This window comes from Phocoena phocoena, chromosome 1, assembly GCF_963924675.1.
Source record: "Phocoena phocoena chromosome 1, mPhoPho1.1, whole genome shotgun sequence".
Taxonomy (NCBI): domain Eukaryota; kingdom Metazoa; phylum Chordata; class Mammalia; order Artiodactyla; family Phocoenidae; genus Phocoena; species Phocoena phocoena.
The window spans coordinates 98166536-98186781 of record NC_089219.1 but is presented as its reverse complement, the minus strand read 5'-3'; the positions used below and the strand labels follow the sequence as shown (position 1 = coordinate 98186781).

The 20246-nt window shown below is 51.5% G+C and overlaps 1 protein-coding gene across 2 annotated transcripts; it reads left to right on the top strand.

Annotated features, from left to right (window-relative positions):
- The first annotated feature begins 1153 nt into the window (after positions 1-1153).
- DENND2D (DENN domain containing 2D) lies at positions 1154-19086 on the top strand. 2 transcript variants are annotated; one of them, XM_065878293.1, is made up of 12 exons: positions 1154-1211; positions 6028-6203; positions 7017-7129; positions 8147-8216; positions 8929-9006; positions 10079-10219; positions 11448-11596; positions 13977-14154; positions 16976-17017; positions 17434-17518; positions 17846-18085; positions 18564-18640. In XM_065878293.1, exons 1-12 carry the CDS (start codon positions 1154-1156, stop codon positions 18638-18640), a joined length of 1407 nt encoding a protein of 468 aa, XP_065734365.1. The 2 variants fall into 2 exon arrangements, with proteins under 2 accessions (XP_065734365.1, XP_065734359.1); XM_065878287.1 differs by lacking the exon at positions 1154-1211 and adding an exon at positions 5154-5466 and having other exon boundaries at positions 18564-19086.
- The last annotated feature ends 1160 nt before the right edge of the window (positions 19087-20246 follow it).

Genomic DNA, 20246 nt, shown 5'->3' with positions numbered 1-20246 from the left:
ATCCTAGACATATTTCTGCCACAGTGTCTTCTTCCCTCTGCCACCCATATCTGAAACAGAGGCTAAAACCTCTGTGAATGGAGAAATTTCAGACGGACTCTGCAATTCCTCTATCCTTTCCACCCTACAGGTCCTGGGAGGCAGAGGAGAGCCAGGGCGGATCCCCCAGGAGCAAGAGGGGCTTATCAAATGCAAATTTTCATTTCTGACAAAGGAAGCTTGAAATGTGGGAGTGTAAGGAAGCCATTGAAGGTGAGAAGGGCAGAAGAAAAGCTGAATGGCTCTATGGGGATTTGGGATTAGAAGGGGAGTGTGGCTAGCTGCAACTGTCATCATCACTACTGTCATCATTATTATCGTCATCCCTTAAATTTGTATCACCTAAGAGTTTACAAAGAGCTGTCTAATCCTTGACTTCCACGTCTTTGCAGGGTGGCAGGGCAGGGATTCCTCTCATTTTGCTGAACTGCCCAAGAGCCGGCTGGATGGAAGGCAGGGTCAAGGCCCTAAACTGCATCTCCAGTCCCTCCTCAAGAGCTCACAGGGCCAGGTCCTTTCGTCGGGGGAGTGGAATAGGGAAAAGAGCAACGCAGGGACACGGGCCCCACGGAGGAGAAGGACAAATATAGCAAGAGATCTGGAAATGGCCAGAGGCTAACGCAGTTGCAGGGGGCGAAGTGGAGAGGTTGGAAAGCTGTGCCGACTCTGAAAACTCTGTCTCCTTCTGGCATAAGTCCCCGAGCCACCTGGAAGGTGTAGGGATGCCCACCGGGAGGGCACAACCCGCGCTTGCCGCGGAGGCGGAGGGTGACTTCGTGGCGACCCCGAACATTTGCGGACCGCGGGGCTCGGAAAGTCAAGCTTCCCGGGACGCCCCACAGAGGGTGGGAGCCAGGTGGCACCGCCCCTCCCGGACGCGCGTTGAGCGCCCTCTGTCACCCCACGCAGCCCTGCCCGGCGCCCAGGGAAGAGCGGGCCCGCCCAGGTGCGCCGGGGGTTGGGCCGGACTCCGGAAGGTGTGCCGTCGCGTCCCGGCTCGTCCCCCTCTGCCTCTCCCCCGCGGAAAAGTGAAAGTGTCTGCCAGCCGAGGTCGCGCATTGGGGGGGCGGGGCCGGCGCGGACCTGGGAGCGGGCGCCGGGTGTTCCAGGGGCCATGGATGGGCTCGGCCGCCGCCTCCGAGCCAGCCTGAGACTGAAGCGCGGCCGTGGGGGTTAGTGCCGGGCCGGGGCGCGCCGGGACGAGGGCGCGGGCACAGCGGGGGGACCGCGGGCCAGGACAGGCGGTGACGGGGACAAGGGGCCAAGGCAGGGCGGTGCGGAGGGTCGCGATCGATCGAGGAGCAGTCTGAGGGGGCATGCCGGGGGTGCTGGGCAGGGGTCAGGTGAGCTGGAGAGAAAGGGCGCAGGTAGAGGTGGAAACGGGGTGGTGGGGAAGGGGTCGGAGGTCAGAGGAGAAGCCACGCCAGCAGGGGCAAAGGGGAGGTCGCCAACCAAAGGAAACCGTTGTGGGGCCCCGGGGCCACGTGTCCTACCAGCCAGGAAGTTTGTGGGGCAACCGCAGGGTGCCTGCAGCTCCCGGGCCCGGCGCCCGCCCGGGAGACACAGCCTCAGCCCCCGGCCGCCCGCCTCCCCGCGCTGCCCCGCCTCCCCGCGCTGCCCCGCCTCCCCGCCCCCCCCCCCCCCCCCCCCGCCCCCGGACTCCACTCGTGGGAGCCAGCGACTTTGCCCCGCACACAGCCGCCGGCCACATCACTGCCCTTCCCCTGCGACGTCACCCCCCTCCCTCCCCCAGGGGCGGCGAGGAGCCCTGGAGAGTGTGGCCTCCAGCAGAGCTGGGATAGAGCCTGCTCAGCTGCTTCCTTAGAGTGTGCGAACCCGGCAAGGCAAGCCTCCCTTATCCCTTGGTCCCCCATTACAGAAGGAAGAATGATTCCTGCCGTACAGGGTTGTACGGATTAAATTAGAAGTCAATATTCGCTTCCTTTCTTCTCAGCAGGGGCGCTGGGCTTTGGAAGGAAGGGAATTAGGAATTCATTCATTCTTTTTTTCATTCATTCAACATATATTTATTGCTGCTTACCACTGACCAGCCCGATGGCTATAAGCAGCCACAACTCTTAGATACTTTGTGCAGAGGTCCCACCTTCTGAGAAGAAGGGAGCCGATTGGAAAGTAAGCAGGGGTCATACCAAGACAGTCCACCCCTTCTAACATTGGTGGTCAAAAGATTGAATGAGACCCCCCTCTTACTCCAAGTCCCAGAGCTGGGGAGACCTGGGAGGGGGGAATCAGTGCTCCTTCTGCCATTACCCCTGTCCCCCACCCCTAGCCCTTGCTGTTCTCCCTGAACACAGGTTTCCAGTATCTATCTGGTCATTCCACCTGTACTGAGGTGGAGAGGTCAGAGACCATGGGTTGGGACAGATGCCTGGGAGCGTGCCGTGGCAGGAGGAGATGCAGGGTGGGGCTGTGGCATCTTTTCTCTGGAGAGCACTGGCTTGGTCTTTCCCGGTCTCCCTCGACCCTCAGAAGCCTGTGTGAATGGAAGGGATCTGCTCCCCGCAGCCCAGAGGAAACATTCCAGTTGTTCCCAAAACAGGGCTGATGACTGTGCCTGATGACAGTGAGGGACTGTAAGATGTGCAGCCAGTATTACCTGTCCTGAGGTCTGGCACCTACCGGGCAGGAGAGTGTGCCTTCCTCATCTTCCATACTATCCTCCACCTTTCCCGGAATTTCCCCCTCCCTCTTTTGTCCTTTTGGTCCCAAGGCAACTGTGTGGTAGGAGGATGTGTGTGTGTGTGTGTGTGTGTATACACACATGCATGGGTATAAATCATCCTGATGGGAGGGTTGGCAGTGGTGGTGGTCCTGGGTCAAGAGCAGCTGAGCTAGAAGAGGAAGGGCCAGCTTTCCGGATCAAGGTTCCAGAAAGTCCCTTCACCTTCACCTATATTCCAGCTAGTTCTGGGACTTTTGTCAGAGGGCTGTGGGAGGCACTTCCTGGTGGAGGAACACTGCAACCAGACTCCTGACTTCCCTAGAAAGGGCGTCTCCCTCCTAAACTGAAAATTCAGGATAATAATTCCTTCCTAGGGCACTGGGGATTAACCGAGAAGACCCATATTAAACGTGTGTTTGATGGAGGTTTTCTCTTCTGTTGATAACCTCCTTTGAAAGGGGGAAGACTTTTTTCTGGATTTCTTGGTCCTCAGTCCCAAAGTCCAGTAACTCCTTTTGTTTGCGATTGTAAGTTTTGCTGTTCTCTTGGCTCTTCTGATAAAGCAGGAAGAAATGGGCTGAAAATGCAACCCAAAGGATTTAGGGAAAGAAATCCTTTCCTGAGGTTCTGGAATGCCCAGGGAAAAGATTTTGCTTCTCAAGGTCTTTTGCAAACAGGAGGCATCCACATTTGTGGGATGTTTGGTGTGTACTGCACCCAGAAGGCAGGAGCATCAGCGTGAAACGCTCATCATTCCCACCCCCGACAGATTCTTTTGTATTCCCCAAATAGTCCCTGAATTGCTCTGTGCCTCGGTTTCCCCATCTGTATCCGGAGATGGTGCTTGTTTCTCAGATTGGTGGCAAGGATTGTGCAACCAGTCTGCGCAGGTTGCAGATAAGGTGTGGTGACAGATCCGAGTGTTCCAGGTCACTGTTCTCACCGTTGCAGTGAATGTAACATTCCCTTTTTTTTTTTTTTGGCTGCACTGGGTCTTTGTTGCTGCATGCGGGCTTTCTCTAGTTGCAGGCAAGTGAGCGGGGGCTACTCTTCATGGCGGAGCACAGGCTTCTCATTGCGGTGGCTTCTCTTGTTGCGGAGCATGGGCTGTAGGCACACGGGCTTCAGTAGTTGTGGTGCACGGGCTTAGTTGCTCCGTGGCATGTGGGATCTTCCCAGACCAGGGCTCGAACCCATGTCCTCTGCATTGGCAAACGGATTCTTAACCACTGCACCACCAGGGAAGTCCCTACAGTGATTGAAACGTTCTCATTTACTGTGATCCTTGATCTCCCCAGGAGTCATGGCTGGGCCACTGAGTACTGGCTTTTACTAGTCCACAGAAGCCAGGTCTGGAACTATTAAGAGCAAGCAGCTGTGCCCCCTATTTCAGCACCACACATTCTTCCAAAGGTCTATTAATTCTTTGCAGGAGTGGCAGACACTGGCACCAAACCCTTTTGCCTTCTAGCTCCTCTTAGGGGCAGCCTCCTGGCAAAAGTCTTTATCTCTTACCACGTGCATTTACACACTCAAGGGTTTATGTGAGAATCCCAGGTGATTTACTGCTATGCTGTCTCTCTTCCCCAGCCTCCAGACACAGCACCACTGGAGCCCCAGGGCCCAGCTGCTCTGCTCTTAGCTTGTGCAGAACTGTTGACCTGGACAAACCAGGAAAAAAGACTGAGCAGGAGTGGGGGTGGGGTGGAGATCACCTAGATGCTTTCCACTCCACTGAGTGCCCCTCAGGCTACTGATGCAACCAGTCCCCTACTGTAGGCCAGGGAGACTGTCCTAAGTCAGTGCTTCCTATCTGGGAGGAGGGATTCTTTGCTGGAGCCCTGGAACAGGTCCCAGTGAGACAAGTTTGCCTTAGGACATATTGCAGGGGATGAAAGATGCACCATTGTAGATTGTGCTGAGATATCAGGAACTCTCCAACCCAGAGATGGACTTTGCTCTTTATTTCACCACCAGGAGAGGATTAGGTTCATTTTGATATCCAGGAATTCCTCTTGCTAGAACAATTTCTCCACTTAAATAATGAATGAGGTCAAGTCTATTGATTTTAATCAGGGGAGGCAGGGGCAACCTTGCTGTGACGAGTTTTTGGTCCTGTGCTCTTGCTTGCAGCCTTGAAGTCCTGGAAGTCCCAGAGTGCAGCAGGGGGCCATGCAGAGGTTATCTGCTGCCATTAACTGAGTTAGGAAGTGAAAGGTTGGGAATCAGTTATGGAGATATAAGATCCCTGTCCTGGGACTGACAAGGCATTCTCCACTGTCAAGGGGTTGTAAATAAACCCATTGCACAACCTTCAGCCCAGAATTAAAAGCCCTTAGCCCAGAAGCAGCTGGGCTCTGGAGGTGTTTGCCTATGACCTTTTCTCTCACCACACCCTGGGGCTCTTGGGAGGAGCTGAGGTCTGAGCTGCAGTGCCAGGATGCTGCCTCTGTCAGTGCAGGCATTCTGCTGCCTTTCTGGGTCCTGTCACACAGGCTTCTTGCTCAACTATTGGGTGCATAGGATGGAAACTGCTCTCCCCTATTTGGAAGACAGCACGTGGCTTGGCTTCATAGAGTTGTGGCTGGAGACTGAAACGGCAGCCGCTTTCTCAGGCTTTCTGTAGCCAGTCTGTTAGAGGAAAGGCAAGCACTCCATGCCTTACAGGCCCAAGAAGATGGAAAGACAAGTGGTAGGCGGGATACTCAGGCGCTTCTGCAACTGGCTGCCTCGACACGGAGCAGGTCTGGACTGGATTAGCTACTTCTTTTTTCCAGGGTGACCCTCTTCGATGGGGCTGTTTCTTCCTTGAAATACTTCTTTTTCTTCTTCTTTTATATCTCATCCTCTCCCTGGTTCCCCATGTGACCGGGCCAGGAGGTTTCCCCTGTTGGTTTTTAGAGCCGGTCATGCCCTGTGGTCACAGTCACGTGGCCCTTGGCCTGTTCCGATTTCTTGAGTCCAAGTCAACTCAGGGTGTACTGTTTCACTTAGGCAGAGTTTCTGCTACCCAGGGGCCTCGGGCCTCCCAGGTGACCTCCCCAGTATATTTCCTTGGCTTCCGAATCAGTGACTTCTTTCCTCCTCTTGCCCCCCCACCCCCGGTGGTTCCAAATCTCCCAGGCAAGCACGGAAACTGCCCAGTTGGCTCTGATCCCATGCCTGGACCTGAGGTGCTGGGCAGGCTCCAGGGACCTCGGTGTCGGTATGACGGCCTAAAAATGCCAAAGATACTGGAGCCTCACATCCTCCACTCGGGGCCTGGATCAATGAGATACCAGTAGGCCCTGGTGTCTTGGTTTCAGGACCTCCCCAGGATAATCTGGGGGAAGTTGTAAAGGAACCAGAAAGGGCCCAGGAGCACTGTCTACCCAACTTTGCTGGAGGGCAGCACTTCTTTGAATACCTCCTCGTCGTTTCTCTCAAAAAAAAGCCTTCGGGGGATGATTATGAGCCCACAATCACCTACCAGTTCCCCAAGGTAAGGATTGAAGGAAGGGGCAATGGGGGGCAGAGGGTTTGGGTGTTTGAGAGGCGATGGGTGGGGGTGGGGTGCCGTCTCCCCACCCCCAGCCCCCCACCCTGCGGGGGCTCGTCTAGAGCTGCCCTGAGCTCACTGCTCCTGTTTCCTTCAGGTCCAGCCCTGTTTTCTCTTATCACCCGCAGAATCTAGGTCTGTAATGAACTGACCTAGGCTCCCTAGCTGGGAAACTAGGCTAGTTCTTCTGCTGTTTGGGGGACCTCCTAATTCTTCCAAATTCTATGCTCAGCCACCCTTCTCTGTAGAGAAGCTTACCTTCTGCCAGAGGTCCTTGCAGGAATCCCCTCCCTGGGGTGGGTGGGAGGGAAAGGGTGGGGCAGGCACGTAGCTGGTGGCCACAGCTCAAGCATCAGACTCCTTCTTGTCTGGTCCCGCAGTGGGTGAAGGGGTGGGGTTAGGGCATCTTTCTCATTAACCCTGACAGTGAGGCTACTGAGCTGGCCGCTTCTCTTCTCAGATGCGGTATCTCTCTGATGTGGTCCTCCCAGGAAGCCAGGAGGTCTCTGGGCCTTTCTGCACTCAGCATGGTCCTGGCCCCCTTCCTGACTATGTAGATCCTTAGGATACTGAAGTCCAACTCAGGTTCATGTAGACTTGGCCCGGGAGGGACTGTTTCAGCGTTGGGGTTCTTCCAGCCAGACCCAGAACGAAGTCTCTATGCAGTGATGGGCACAGAGTAGCCTGCCAGCCCCCAAGCCCTCTCCACCTGCTCCTACCTCCACATCTACCTGTCTCTTTTCCCATTCCTTGTAGCGAGAGAACTTGCTTCGGGGACAACAGGAGGAGGAGGAACGGCTGCTCGGAGCCATCCCCTTGTTTTGCTTCCCAGATGGGAATGAGTGGGCCCCACTCACTGAGTATCCCAGGTAATCGCTCAGCCCTGGGACGGGGGAATCTGGGATTGCAGGAGAAGGACGAACCATGGGGTTCTTGCACCACCACCACCACCACCAGCAGCCAACCCCCCCCCCCATCAACTGCTTCCTTCCTGATGGGGAGGGGCTGGAGTTGATTCATTTCTAAACATCTAACAGAAGGGCGAGGCTCTTTCACTTGTCCTAGGAGCTAGTCACTCTGTTTTGACGGCCTCTGGCAGAAGATGGACTTAGAAGAAGTCCTTTGGCCTCTAAGGAGTCCCTTATATGCCAGAGCCTTTTACGCCATGAGTCCTGGAATTTGACTGCCTGAGCTCAAGTTTTGGCTTTAGCACTTATGAGTTGAATGACCATGGATGAGAAACACTCCCCCAGAGTCTCAGTTCCTTTATTTGTAAAGTGGGCATAGTGATTGAACCTACTTCAAAGGGTTGTTCTGAGAACTAAATGTGATGTTACATTTAGAGCTTGTCACCAATAAGCACTTTAAATAAATTACTGATGTTACGGTTACTCTCAGGATTAATCAGCAGCTCCCCTTTACCCTCTCCAGCCCCCTCAGCCCTGCTCTGATGCTGACTGCCTTCCTGCTTTAGAATGTAGTGAGCAGGGACTTCCCTGGTGGTCCAGTGGTAAAGAATCCGCCTCACAATGAAGGGGACACGGGGTCGATCCCTGGTCAGGGAACTAAGATCCCACGTGTCGCAGGGCAGCTAAGCCCAAGACACAACTACTGAGCTCGCATGCCTCAACTAGAGCCCACGTGCTCTGGAACCTTCGCACCACAACTACAGAGACCACTCACCCTGGAGCTTGCGTGCCACAGCTAGAGAGAGAAAGCCCACCCGCCACAACTGGAGAGAAGCCCTCTCACCACAACGAAGAGGCTGCACGCCTCTTCGAAGACCTGATGCAGCCAAAAATAAATAAATAAATCATAAATAAATCTTAAGGAATAAAAAGAACCTAGTGAGCAAATGTAAACCAGTCTTGTCTGCTCTTCCTCAGGGAGACCTTCTCGTTCGTTCTGACCAACGTGGATGGCAGCAGGAAGATTGGCTACTGCAGGCGCCTCTTGGTTTGTGCAGCTCTGAACTGGCCCCTCCTCTCTGCAGCCTGTTCTGCTCCACAGCTGGGTTTGCTCAGGCCTCAGTTGCAAAAGCCAAGGCTCCCTGGCAGAGGTGGTTGTAGAGAGAGCACAGCCCGGTACCTGCTGCCATGTTAGTGCCCTGTGCCACCTCGCAAGAATGGGGACACACACCCCTCCTCACCCACCCAGAGCACCTTTGCTGCCATGCTTTGGTCTCTACTCTCCCCAGCTCGGGGGGAAGCTTCATTCTAACCCGCTCCCCGCCCTCTCTATCCAGGCCTCATTGACTTGGCCCCTGCCTCCCACAGCCTGGCCTGGGATTTGGACAACGCAGCTCAGTCCTTGGGCTCTCAAGTCACTTTCATAGCGCTCTCCTGCCTAGCTGTTCCCTCGTCTCTACAACACACTTGCTCCCTCTTTGCTCACCCCTGATAGTGTTGGTGCTGATGCAGGCAGTGTTCGCCCTTGAGCCAACCAGCCCCCTCAAGGCCACTTTCTTTGGATTTCGGTGACCGTTCTGGCCTCCCTGCTGCCTCTCCCATGAGTGGGACCTCTGCACAGCCAGGTCTTTCTCCCTCCAGCCCACCATTCACCATGGATCCCCCAGCCCCAGCCACCAGCCCTGTGCCCCATCAGCCCCAGTTGCATAGAGGCCCTGGGGAGGCTGCAGCACTGAAGGAGGCTGTCCGTCCCTCCCTAGCCCGCCGGCCGTGGTCCTCGCCTCCCCAGGGTGTACTGCATCATCAGCTGCATCGGCTGCTTCGGCTTGTTCTCCAAGGTAGGGGTGGAACGGGATTCCTCGGGGCCTGTTGGGCCTGTTGAGCCTCCAGGTCCACCTGGCTGCCTGCCCTGCCTGAGCCCCCTGTGCTCCTCCCCCACAGCCGGGGTCAGGCGAGGCACCCTGGGGAGATTCAGGCAGACAGGTGATTGGGCTTTAGGGAAAAGTAGGAACTGAAGCTAGAGGACTGTCTCCCCTGCAGAAAGCCCACTGCTCCCCGTCTAGTCAGGTAAGAATGCAGCTGGAGAGGGACATGGGTACAGCTCCAGGTTAGGAGTGGGGAGTTCCAGTTCCTCATCCGTCAAATGCATGTAATGATCCCTCACCTTCCTATCTCATGGGTTGGTGTGAGGCTCAGATGACACGATACATGAAGGAGACAGAATACTAAACAGATATAAAGACAATTATACAGTGGGGCTTGGGGGACTCCCTCTGACTCCTTCCAGGGTAGAGGGGGAAGTTGAGGTCTCCAGGACTTCTGCTGGAGCTAATTTGAGTGCTAGTACACCTGAGTTGGGATCAGAGAGGAGTCCTTCCGAATGGATGCGGCATGTCTTAGTGGCCAGAAAAGGGCATCAGTGTGCGCTGCCCCAGGCAGGCCCCTTGAAGGATGAAGGTAATATACTCCATCAGCCTTGGCTTGGGTGGATGGTTCATCTGTGCAGGGTTCTGTGGATGAAGGCCATCCCTCGACCTGGGGAGCCTCTGGTGGAAGTTGGAGGGCAGAGTGGCACCCAAGAGGCCCAGCTTCTAGTCTCCCACTCCATCTAGCACAAATGAACATGGTACCATCAGGGATGACGAGTTTACTCTAGAATGACTTCCTGGGGAAGGTAGCTCGTGCTGAGGTTAGGAGAAGGAAGGAATACGGATCGGTAGAGAGAAGATGAAAAGAAGAAGGCTAGGAGCAAAAGCGGGTCTTGCGCAGGAGATAAACAGCAGACTGGTTTCTGCCAGGGAGGAAAGAACCAGTTAAGGATTGGCAGGACCAGCCTCACACACGAGATCTCAGCTACCAGCCTGGGAGCGTCCCTTTGAGTCATGTTTCCCGTGGTCCTCTTCCATACAGATCCTGGATGAAGTGGAAAAGAGGCATCAGATCTCCATGGCAGTCATCTACCCATTCATGCAGGGCCTCCGAGAGGCAGCCTTCCCTGCTCCTGGGAAGACCGTCACCCTCAAGAGCTTCATCCCCGACTCAGGCACTGAGGTGGGTGAGCAAAATGGACAAGACTCTCCCTGACTGCAGGCGGCGTGTTCCTGGGGCACCTCTCGTCACAGTGCTCCCATTCACCAGAAACTGAGCCAGGCAGGCACTGGGGCTTGGCTCGAATTATTGGCGGCAGAGCTGAAAGTCAAACCCCAATGTTCTGATCCTCCCAACCTGATGCTCACAAGGACCTACTTACTGTTTAAGCCACCAAGACTTTTATTTATAATAAATAAATCATGTAAGCTGAGGCTCCTGGTCCTAGAATGGCCTTTGCCCCCGGCCGCCAAACTGCCACTTTTCCCCATTACCTCACTTATCTTCCGGTGTCTGTCCTATATCTCTACCTTATGGCCTCCACCTGTCTTTTTCTTATCACACATCCCCACCCCTGAGTCCCCACCCATGCCACAGTGGGGATGCTATTGTTTTAAGACGCTAAGCATACAAAGCAGCAAGTAGAACGTTGTTTTAAGAATTCCAGTCCTGACCCCTGGTACTCTGGATAACCTGTGTGTCCTCTGCTTCCCCAGATCAGAATAAGGGGAGGGGCTAGGATTGTTCACTTATCCAAAAAATAAGTGTGGCAGGCTAGCTACGCACCGAGTTAGACTATTTTCTGGCTACGAAGCGGTAAATAAAATGAACGTGGTCCCTGACTTCATGGAGCTAAAAGTCTAAAGACTTAAATAAGTAAACACACAAATAAATAATTAAAAATTGTATGATTGTGATGAAAAGAAAACAGGATGCTACATGGGAAAATGATGAGAATCACAGGTTGACACCTTGCATTAGGTGGCCAATGAAGGCCTCTGAGACATAAAGGAGGGTAAGAATGAAGAGAGAGAATATTGTAAACCAACTACACTTCAATGAAAAACTAATAAGTCAGTTTTTTTGGAAAAGAGTGAAAGGCAAGCCAGGGGAGGGAAGAACCTCCGGCAAGAAAGAGCGTGACATGCTCAAGGAACGGAAAGGAGTTGATGCGGGGAAGCGAGGTGAGGCAGGTGGTGAGAGAGGCGGGCCTTGTGGGCCACGTAGGGGATTACATCAGTGTCATTCTCAGAGCGTAGGGAAACCATGGGTGGGTTTTTAGCGGTGGGGAGGCACGGTCAGATGTACTCCTTTGGGGAAGATAGGGTGGAGGCTGGTAGAGACCCAGCTTTCAGGGGTTTGTGTGATTTTTTCAGTGTGGTGACTCCCCCTCTCTCTGGTTTCCCCACAGTTCATTTCGCTGACGCGGCCCCTTGACTCCCACCTAGAGCACGTGGATTTTAGTTCTCTGTTGCGCTGTCTCAGTTTTGAGCAGATTCTTCAGATCTTTGCCTCTGCAGTGCTGGAGAGAAGAATCATCTTCCTGGCAGAAGGTCTCAGGTTGGTCCAGCCACTGAGCGGGGTCACCTGAACTGACTGGCATCCCTGGGCTCCAAGGAATAGACCGGGGGGTTCTCGAAGGAAATCAGGCTGTAGGACCTGTGTACTCCCCACCCTCCTGCCACCCTGCCTTGATCTGCACTAAGCCTAGAAAGTAGCTGTGATAATTCCCTGTTTCTGCCTCCAAACTTGATCACTGCCTAAGCCTGAAGGAGGTTTGTGATTTAACTCTGAGAAGTACATGAAGTATTCCCGTGACAGCCCTGGAGGAGACCAGTTAGGGTGGATGCAGACATGATTCTGCGCTTGAGAAGCTGAGGGAGGACAGGGCAGGAAGTCATATAGTGGTAGGGAGGTCCAGCACACTATCCTTAGTGGCAAACACATGTCATCTGTCCGTTTATTCACTCATTCAACAAACACTTATTGTGTGTCAACTGTTTACCAGATGCCAAACATCAGGAAGATACAGACAAATAAGACATGGTCCTAGACCTTAAGGGAATGTAGAATTATCCCCATTTGAAAAGAAAGCACAGGTATTGAAATCAACAGAACAAAGTTCAAGTTCTTTTCCTCTACCTTTAGCTACATGGGTGTTCCTTAGGTTAGGTTCTTAACTTCTTGAAGTCGTGATCTCCTTATCTGTAAAATGGAGATCTGTAGCTACTTCATAAGGGTGTGGTAAGGATTAAATGAAGTAATGCACATTAGGTAACTAGCACTCTGCCAGGCACACACTGGTAAGTGCTAGCTGTTTTTCTTAATAATAAGTTCATAGTTGACTATATCCCTGTGTATAGTTGAAGCAGAATAATATCATGTCTTGGTCTCTACCTCTTAGGGGCTTCAAGTCTGAGAAAGACACGGGGAGATGTGTGACAGAATAGAGAAGGGAGAAAAATCGTAAGACAGTAGAAGGTTGACCTATTTATGTCTTGGGATGGAGAAAGCTGCTTATGTTGGGCTGACAACCCTGGTTTTATCTTTTAGGGAAGAAGAAGAAAAGGATATTAGGGACCCAAATGTTAGGCCAGAGGGCCAGGTGAATGTCATGGGTTTTAGAGGAAAGGAAGCTTGGGCAGGCAATGGGGGGTCTGTGGGTTGAAAATTCTGTAAAAATCAGTGATAACCAAAAAGGCACCAGTAGTAGGCCAATCCTTGTGGAAAGTGGTGTAATCTTTTGCTTTGGAAGTAGCTCTTCCACTCTCTGCCCTGTAGGGGACTGAGAAGTTTCTGTCACAGCTGGAGCTGGGATTCTGGCCTTTTCCCCCTAAGATCAGTGTTTAGGAAGTGAAGGGGACTCTGGCCTGGACATGGGCAAAGGCCGGCAAGACTCATCTCTCAGGCGTTAACTTTCTTCAGGAAGACTCTACCACTCCCCACTTCCTTCCTACACTGAGTGTTTCAGATCTCTGCAACTCAGGCAGGAAGGGGACTTCCAGTCAGCCTAAGCCTTGGCGAGACTCTCAGAGACTCCATCTTTCTAACTCAGGAAGTGCTAGCTAGCTCCATACCAAGAGCTGAAACAAGGTTTCTGCATCTGTGTTTCGATTGGCTTTGGCTTTGGGGTAATTTGGAGAAATGAAGAGCCATGAAAGCCAGTGGAGAATAGAGAAGACAGAAAGGGGGTTTGTGTGTGTGTGTTGGAGGGGCAAACAGGGGAGGGATTGGGAGGAGCTGGGCCCGAGTTGTGACTTAGGCAGTAATTACACAGGGAATGCTTCGTTGGGAAGGGTGGAGGAGCCACTTCTGTGGGACTTTCCAGGTAGGAATTGCTGGTCAGAAGTTCCTGGAATCCAGGAATTTCCCAAGCAAACTCAGGCACCAACCCGGTAACTTGAAATGACCACTAGTGGCCAGAGGGAGCTGTGAGAGTTAAAGACTCAGGATGAGACATAAGGAGGAAACAGGCTTGACCTCTCTGCCGCACCCCAATGTTTACACGTTTGTCTCCTTAACTACACTGAGTTCCTTAAAAGCAGAGCCAGCCTTATGCTTCCTGGTATCCACATCCTTAGCACAGTGGTAAGCACAGAGAAGGGACTCGAACAATGAAGCCATTTCTTCTTCCCTCCCCTCTTTAGAGTCACTCCCCTGGCCCCCCCAACCCCCGGAAGTGAGTTGAGAAGACTTAACTGGGAAAAGAAGGATCAAACAGAGGCCCCGTCCTTGATGAGGGGAGCCTCAGCCTCCCGGTTTCTGTACCTTTCCTCCCAGCTACAAGTAGTCACAAGCTCTGTGACTGGCATGGCTCCCAGACTTGCTTTTACAGGCAGCGTGAGCAGCTGCTGTCAGTGGTGGGCTGTAGGGGTGGGTCCCTGGGGGTGGAGGCGCAGGGAGGCCCCTCTGACTCTCACTCTCTGTGCCCTGTCCCCAGCACACTGTCTCAGTGCATCCATGCTGCTGCGGCGCTGCTCTACCCCTTCAGCTGGGCCCACACCTACATCCCTGTTGTCCCCGAGAGCCTTCTGGCCACTGTCTGCTGCCCCACTCCCTTCATGGTTGGAGTCCAAATGCGCTTTCGGCAGGAGGTTATGGAGAGCCCCATGGAAGAGGTATGATGCCGCAAGCGGAGGGCATGATTTGGAGCCAGGCAGACCTGAATCCCGATCCCAGCTCTGCTACTAACAGCTGGGTGATTTTGCCGCAAGTCGTTTAACCTCTTTAAGCCTGAGCTCCCTCATCTGTAATATCGGAATGACAGTGTTCAGTTCCTAGGGATCCTAGGGGGAAAAATTCTGCATAAAGCACCTAGCCTGGTGCCTGACATAGCTGATACTCAATAAGTGTCTGCTCCCTCCTCCTGAACGATTTCCCTGGGCTTAAGGGGCGGCACGTGGCTTATTCAGGGCTCACCCAACTGTCCTAGTCCAGCTAGTCCTAATGAGCAGGCCCCAGGTGTCCCATTTTTCTTCTGAATGGATGAGCACAGCTGGTCTATACAACACACACCCCGCCGGGGGCTGTTCACGGTGCGGTGCTTAGAAGTGAACTGACACAGCCTTCCTGCAAACAATGAGCCTTGAAAATGCAGATTTTTTTTTTTTTTTTTTTTTTTTGTAGCAAGGGTCATCTTTCTGATTAGCTCAGAGCTCAGTTGGCTAATGAGGATATAGGTCCAAATTCCCTTTGATCTCTGTCAGCTTCTTATTTCTTGGCAGTGCCTCCAGATACACCAGAAAGATGAGTGGTGAGAATAGGCATTAATAACATAAATCTATCTCCAGTGTTGGAAGAAGAACTCAAAACATGTGCTTTGCTTGAGTTGTCAATAGGAACTTTCAAGAGATAGCACGTGATTATAATTTCAAGCCAGAAGAGCTACTTAGGTTTGTCTGCACGGGCTAACCACTGACTCCCTCTGTGTAGACAAAGAGCCTACCAAGGGGAGAGGCAGGGCCTAGCAGTTAGCTATTGAAGGCTTGCAACCCACCCTAGTGGGAGGACTTCCTCCATTTACATAAGAAGCATCTGAGGTCCAGATAACTCAGTTATCTGAAGCCACACAGGCAAGGATGGAATCTAGCACAGATAGAACCAAAGCCTTTCTTCCACTGAGTGCTGCTGGGAGGTAAAGAAGCAGGCTCTGTTTCCCTTCCTTGCTTTGCTGGCCCGCTCAACCCTCCTCAGGCCTGCTGAGTACACATGCCCTTTGAGCCGGTATTTGCCTTGTGACTAACTGGGACAGAGTATCAGCCCCATGTTTAGCAATGACTTAAAATGCCCCATACCCAGAAGTTATGAAACTTCCTGATGCTACAGCTCTATCTCCTCAGAAGCTGTGGCTCTTCCTCCACTGGCCTGGCGGGAAGACACCCGAAGGCTACTCAGACTCCAGCTCCCGCTCTCTAAGAGCCTTGGCCTATTTTATTCCTCTGCAGCTGCCCCGTGAAATGGGCAGGGGGTGAGGAAGGGAGAGGGCTAGGGGCCACACGGAAGGGGAGGGGGATTCCCTGACTCCCCACGTCCACTCTCTGGAAGGGAACGCTTGACAGACAGTCTTTCCAAGTACTGGAAAGACTTCTGGGAACAACTTCACAAAAAATTTCTTCACACACTCTTACCTCCCAGCCCCCGAAGTAAACAGCCTGCCCTGAGTGAAGGCATCTGAGCCTATGTATACAAGTGGTTTCAGGCCTGAACTAGTTCAACTTTTCTCCCTTGATGATGGATAATTACAGTGGTTGCTCTGTCTCTTGGCACACTTCCTAGTTCCTCTCTTTCTTTTTATTTGGGAGAAGGGAGCATGCAGGGATCACTCACCCACCTGTCGAGACCAAGGGTCACAAACTGAAAAGAGGGAGCCAGCAGGCATTTAAATGGCCAACACAGGCTTTGGGGGATTATGACAAACTGCTTGACTAAAGGGGGCAGCTATAACTCAGTTCCATCTGTATGTGGATCAGTGTTAGAGCTCCTGACTTTTCAGGAGAAGCCCCAAATCCAAATTTTATGTGAGATTTTCCGATTTAAATATTGGAAACTAAATTCAATTATTTAAAAATTCTCTGAGGCAAAAAGAAACAGATCTGTAGGTTGGAATCCAACCAGCAGGATGCCTATTTGTCATCTCTAGTCTGGACTGAAGGCCTCTCAGGCAATGATGGAGCTGATACTAGAGCTCGGGTCTCCCAAGTTCCAGCCCTGTGCTTGTCCTACCTGCAGCCTATAGACACAGGTTACTGCCTTTCCTTCCCTCTTCCTGTTGACCCTGGGCTCATTTCCTCCTCTCGCTGTTTCCTGCTGGAAGGCCCAAAGCTCTGTGGGAGTTTTAAAAATGGAACTCCGGGCAATTGTACATAAAGTTGTTGTGAGCATTAAAAAAATCAAAAGATGTCCATCCCTGTCCTAAAGCTGACCAGAGGGAAGGGAGTTGAAGGAGAGTTGTCGGGAGAAAGACGTAGTCCCAAGGACAGCACAACCTCGGCTTGGAAACTGTCCTATTTGTTAGCAGTATCACCTCAGGCAGCTTAGCTTCTTTGGGTCTCTTCCCTCATCTGCAAAACAGGCACAGTACCTGCCTCTACAGGAGCATTGGGCAGATTAAATGAGATAAAATGTGCAAAGCACCATGTGTGCCATGTACTAAATGTTGCATATGTAGAAGCCATTACCATGATCAATGTTTTATTAAGGGAGTGACCGGCTATGGTTTACCCATATTGTCTGTCCCATTTTCCTTAGCTCTCACCTGTTGCCTGCTTCCTACACCCTCACACCGTTTTCCCAGGAAAGAGGGGGTGGTGAGAGAAGAGAGTATCAGACAGGAAATGAGAAGTGAAGGTGCTGATTTTATTGCTACTTGGGCTGAAAGTTATAACCACAGGCAGAAATGGAGAAAGGGGAAGAGATCAAGCTGTTTTGTGTTTTTTTCAGGTCCTGTTGGTGAATCTTTGTGAAGGAACCTTCTTAATGTCAGTAAGTGTCTGGGTTCAGATCCCCTGCAGACCCACCACCAATTCAATTGCTCTAGTCTCATTGATGTTCCACTTACTTTAACAAACTTTAAGTACTTTTGTTGAGTGAGAATCCATGCTAACAAGATCTCTCCTCTCTCAGGGAGCCCATGACAAAGACAGATGACTTCACAAGGCAGTCCCTGTTAGTGCCTTTAGGGCAAGGATATAAACCAAGTACCAGAGGGATAGAGAAACTTACTAGTGTTTAGAGTCAAAGCTTCTGTTGCTTCTCTTCTCTGTGGCCAATTATCTGGGTGGGGGCGGGGGGAAGAGTTGGGTGTAGAATTCATCCCCACCTCACACTCTCTGCCAACACTTCACTCCACACCTCCCCCCTGACTGCTTAACCTCCGAGCTGCCTCTGTCGTCTCCTAGGTTGGTGATGAAAAAGACATCCTACCACCCAAGCTTCAGGAGGACATCTTAGAATCTCTTGGTCAGGGGATCAAGGGGTCACAGAGTAAGTCCTAGGCTCCTCTTATTTTGGCTTTCTCCTAAGAGCTTGGGGGCATGATTCCCAGTAATTCCCTTCCAGAACTAAAACAAATTCACTCAGCAGTCCTGGGCTAGTCCCAGAGGCCTTGATTCTAGGGCGAGTATGAGATTTTATTCTTCCTAAGCAATGGTGAACCCATATCTAGTCTCCCATTTTAATCAGTCAATCAGTAGTTATGAACCCTACCTCACCCCTTCTCCAAGAGCTTTCAGCTTGCAATGAAAGCCACTGATGGTAAGAGTGGGTAGTTTCATCCTTCCACTATCCCGAGATGGTCTCTGTTCCCTGCAGCTTCTGAACAAATCAATGAGCATGTTTCAGGCCCTTTTGTGCAGTTCTTTGTCAAGACTGTGGGCCACTACGCTTCCTACATCAAGCGGGAAGCAAATGGGCAAGGCCACTTCCAAGAACGGGCCTTCTATAAGGCTCTGACCTCCAAGGCCAACCGCCGATTTGTGAAGAAGTTTGTGAAGACACAGCTCTTTTCCCTTTTCATCCAGGAAGCTGAGAAGAGCAAGAACCCTCCTGCAGGTATATGGTGACAGGCCCCTATCAATCCAAGCCCGGAGGGTCACTGCCTCCAAGTCAGGTGTGGCCCTACGATCAAGAGGAGGGGAGGAAAGAGCATTTCTCTCTAGAGGCCCACAAAAATAGCTGTAATCTTACCAAGTGGGGCTGGAAGGAAAGAACCTGAAGCCTAAGAAAATGCCTCCTGGGCTGATACTTTGCAGAAGTTGCTCTGTTCATCAGCCAACAGGAGGCCGTATGCTCTTTGTTTTAGTCTGGAGCTAATTCCTACTAATTATTATTTGTTTTAGGTCCCCTCTGGGGCCAAATCAAATACCTGTATCTCCAAAGGCCTGTGAGGGCTTGGGCATCCTGGCAGGAATGTGGGTGTAGTCAGGGAGCGTGGGCAGCAGAGAGGATATTCCTGACCCTCACTCCTGAGCTCATCTTAAGTCTGCCTGGCCAGATTAGATGTCTCTAACCCATGTATCTGAACCCACAGGCTATTTCCAACAGAAAATACTTGAATACGAGGAACGGAAGAAACAGAAGAAACCAAAGGAAAAGACTTTGAAATAAGAGCTGTGGTGAACAGCAGTGACTAGACCTATAGGCCAGTTGTGGACTTTGGCCCCTGCCAGCATGGTAGGATGTGAAGCTCTCAGCCCCCAGAATCCACAGCCTTCTTCCGAGTCCTGGTAACCAGGTCTTGCTTCAAGTTGGTGTCCTGAGTTTGGGATCCCTGGAATCAGCTTTCTCAAGACTTTGGAAGGCTCTGACCTCTGTGCTCACAGAGCTGGGCACAAAGCTGCCTTTCCTGCAGAGGTGACACCGGGCAGGAGACCGTAGTAGAGGTGTTGTAGAGTCTTACAAGTTGCTGTAACTGCCCTCTTCCAGGAACCTCTTACAAAACCCTCAACAGAGAAAGCAGTTGTGGCCCAAAGGCTCAGTTTCTCCACATAAAAGAAGAGGTCTGTGGACATGTGAGGATAAGAATAAAGATGAAAATCTTCTTGTTCTTTAAATGTGTATCTCTGGCTTCCACTATGGAGAGAAAACCAGGAAAACAAGGCAATAGATGTGAGAATAAACTGCGCTAGAAGTAGAGGACCTGGCAATAGTGCCCAGAACTCTGGGACTGTGTTTGGAGTGGTGGGATTACAGGGGTCGGCAGAGCCTTCTAATACGAAGGGTGAGGGATACTGGTAAAAGCAGCAACCGCGCTGGGGACACAGCAGCAGTTCTTGGTTCTAGTTCGGTGTGCTTTCCAGAATCTTGGGAGGAAAGGCTGCTAGCCAGAGTGAAGCATTTGCAGTCGAGTAACTTGAGGGTAGGAATTTCAGTTGACAGAAGCCAGTGAAGAACACTACATTGTTTCCATCAGTAGGTCTGTGTGCCCATCACTTCCAGTTTGGAACTTTCCATGTTAGACATCCTACTTCCAACTTCAATATGTTGAGAAGCCCAGTTCAACTCTTTAGCTAGAGGAAGAGGGATCCCCGCATTGACGTTTTTTCTCTTTGAGAAAAGAGAATCAAAATCTTAGAAGTTCAAACAAGTTTAGCAGTCACCTGGTCCATCTTCCCTCTGTATCTCTACGGACGGTTTCTGTTCAAACACTGTAAGGGATGGGAAACTTTTAGAAGCATCTTGTTTTTCAAAAATTCCATCTTTTCAATGTGTGTATGTGAGTGTGGCCCTCAGAGGCCCCTGCATTCTGTACAAAGAACACAAATGTTGTTGGAGGGTGGGATGGGGACTAGGGTTACCAAATTGAAGTGAAAGCCAATATAATTTTATTTTAGGGTCACAGAGACCTACTGCAGGTGGCACATGTTCTTCTGTCCACATGCCACCCCTAACTATGCTGCTACTCTTCACAGCTTCCAAGAGTCATTGCACCTTTTTAGGTAGTTTATGACAGTGGTTACTAAGCCTAGTTGTAACTCAAAAGGTTTAACAAGGACTGGAATCCTGGGGAGCTTATGAAAATATGAGGCCCCATCTCAAACCTACCAAATATCTCTAGCAATAGGACCTGGGAACCTGTATTTTTTAAAATTCTTCAGATGATTTTGATACCTAACCAGGTATCAAAATCATATATAATATGATCACAAGAAGAATTAGGACCAGCTGAGGTTTACTATAATCATACCCTTGATATGATGCGGATGGTTATCTA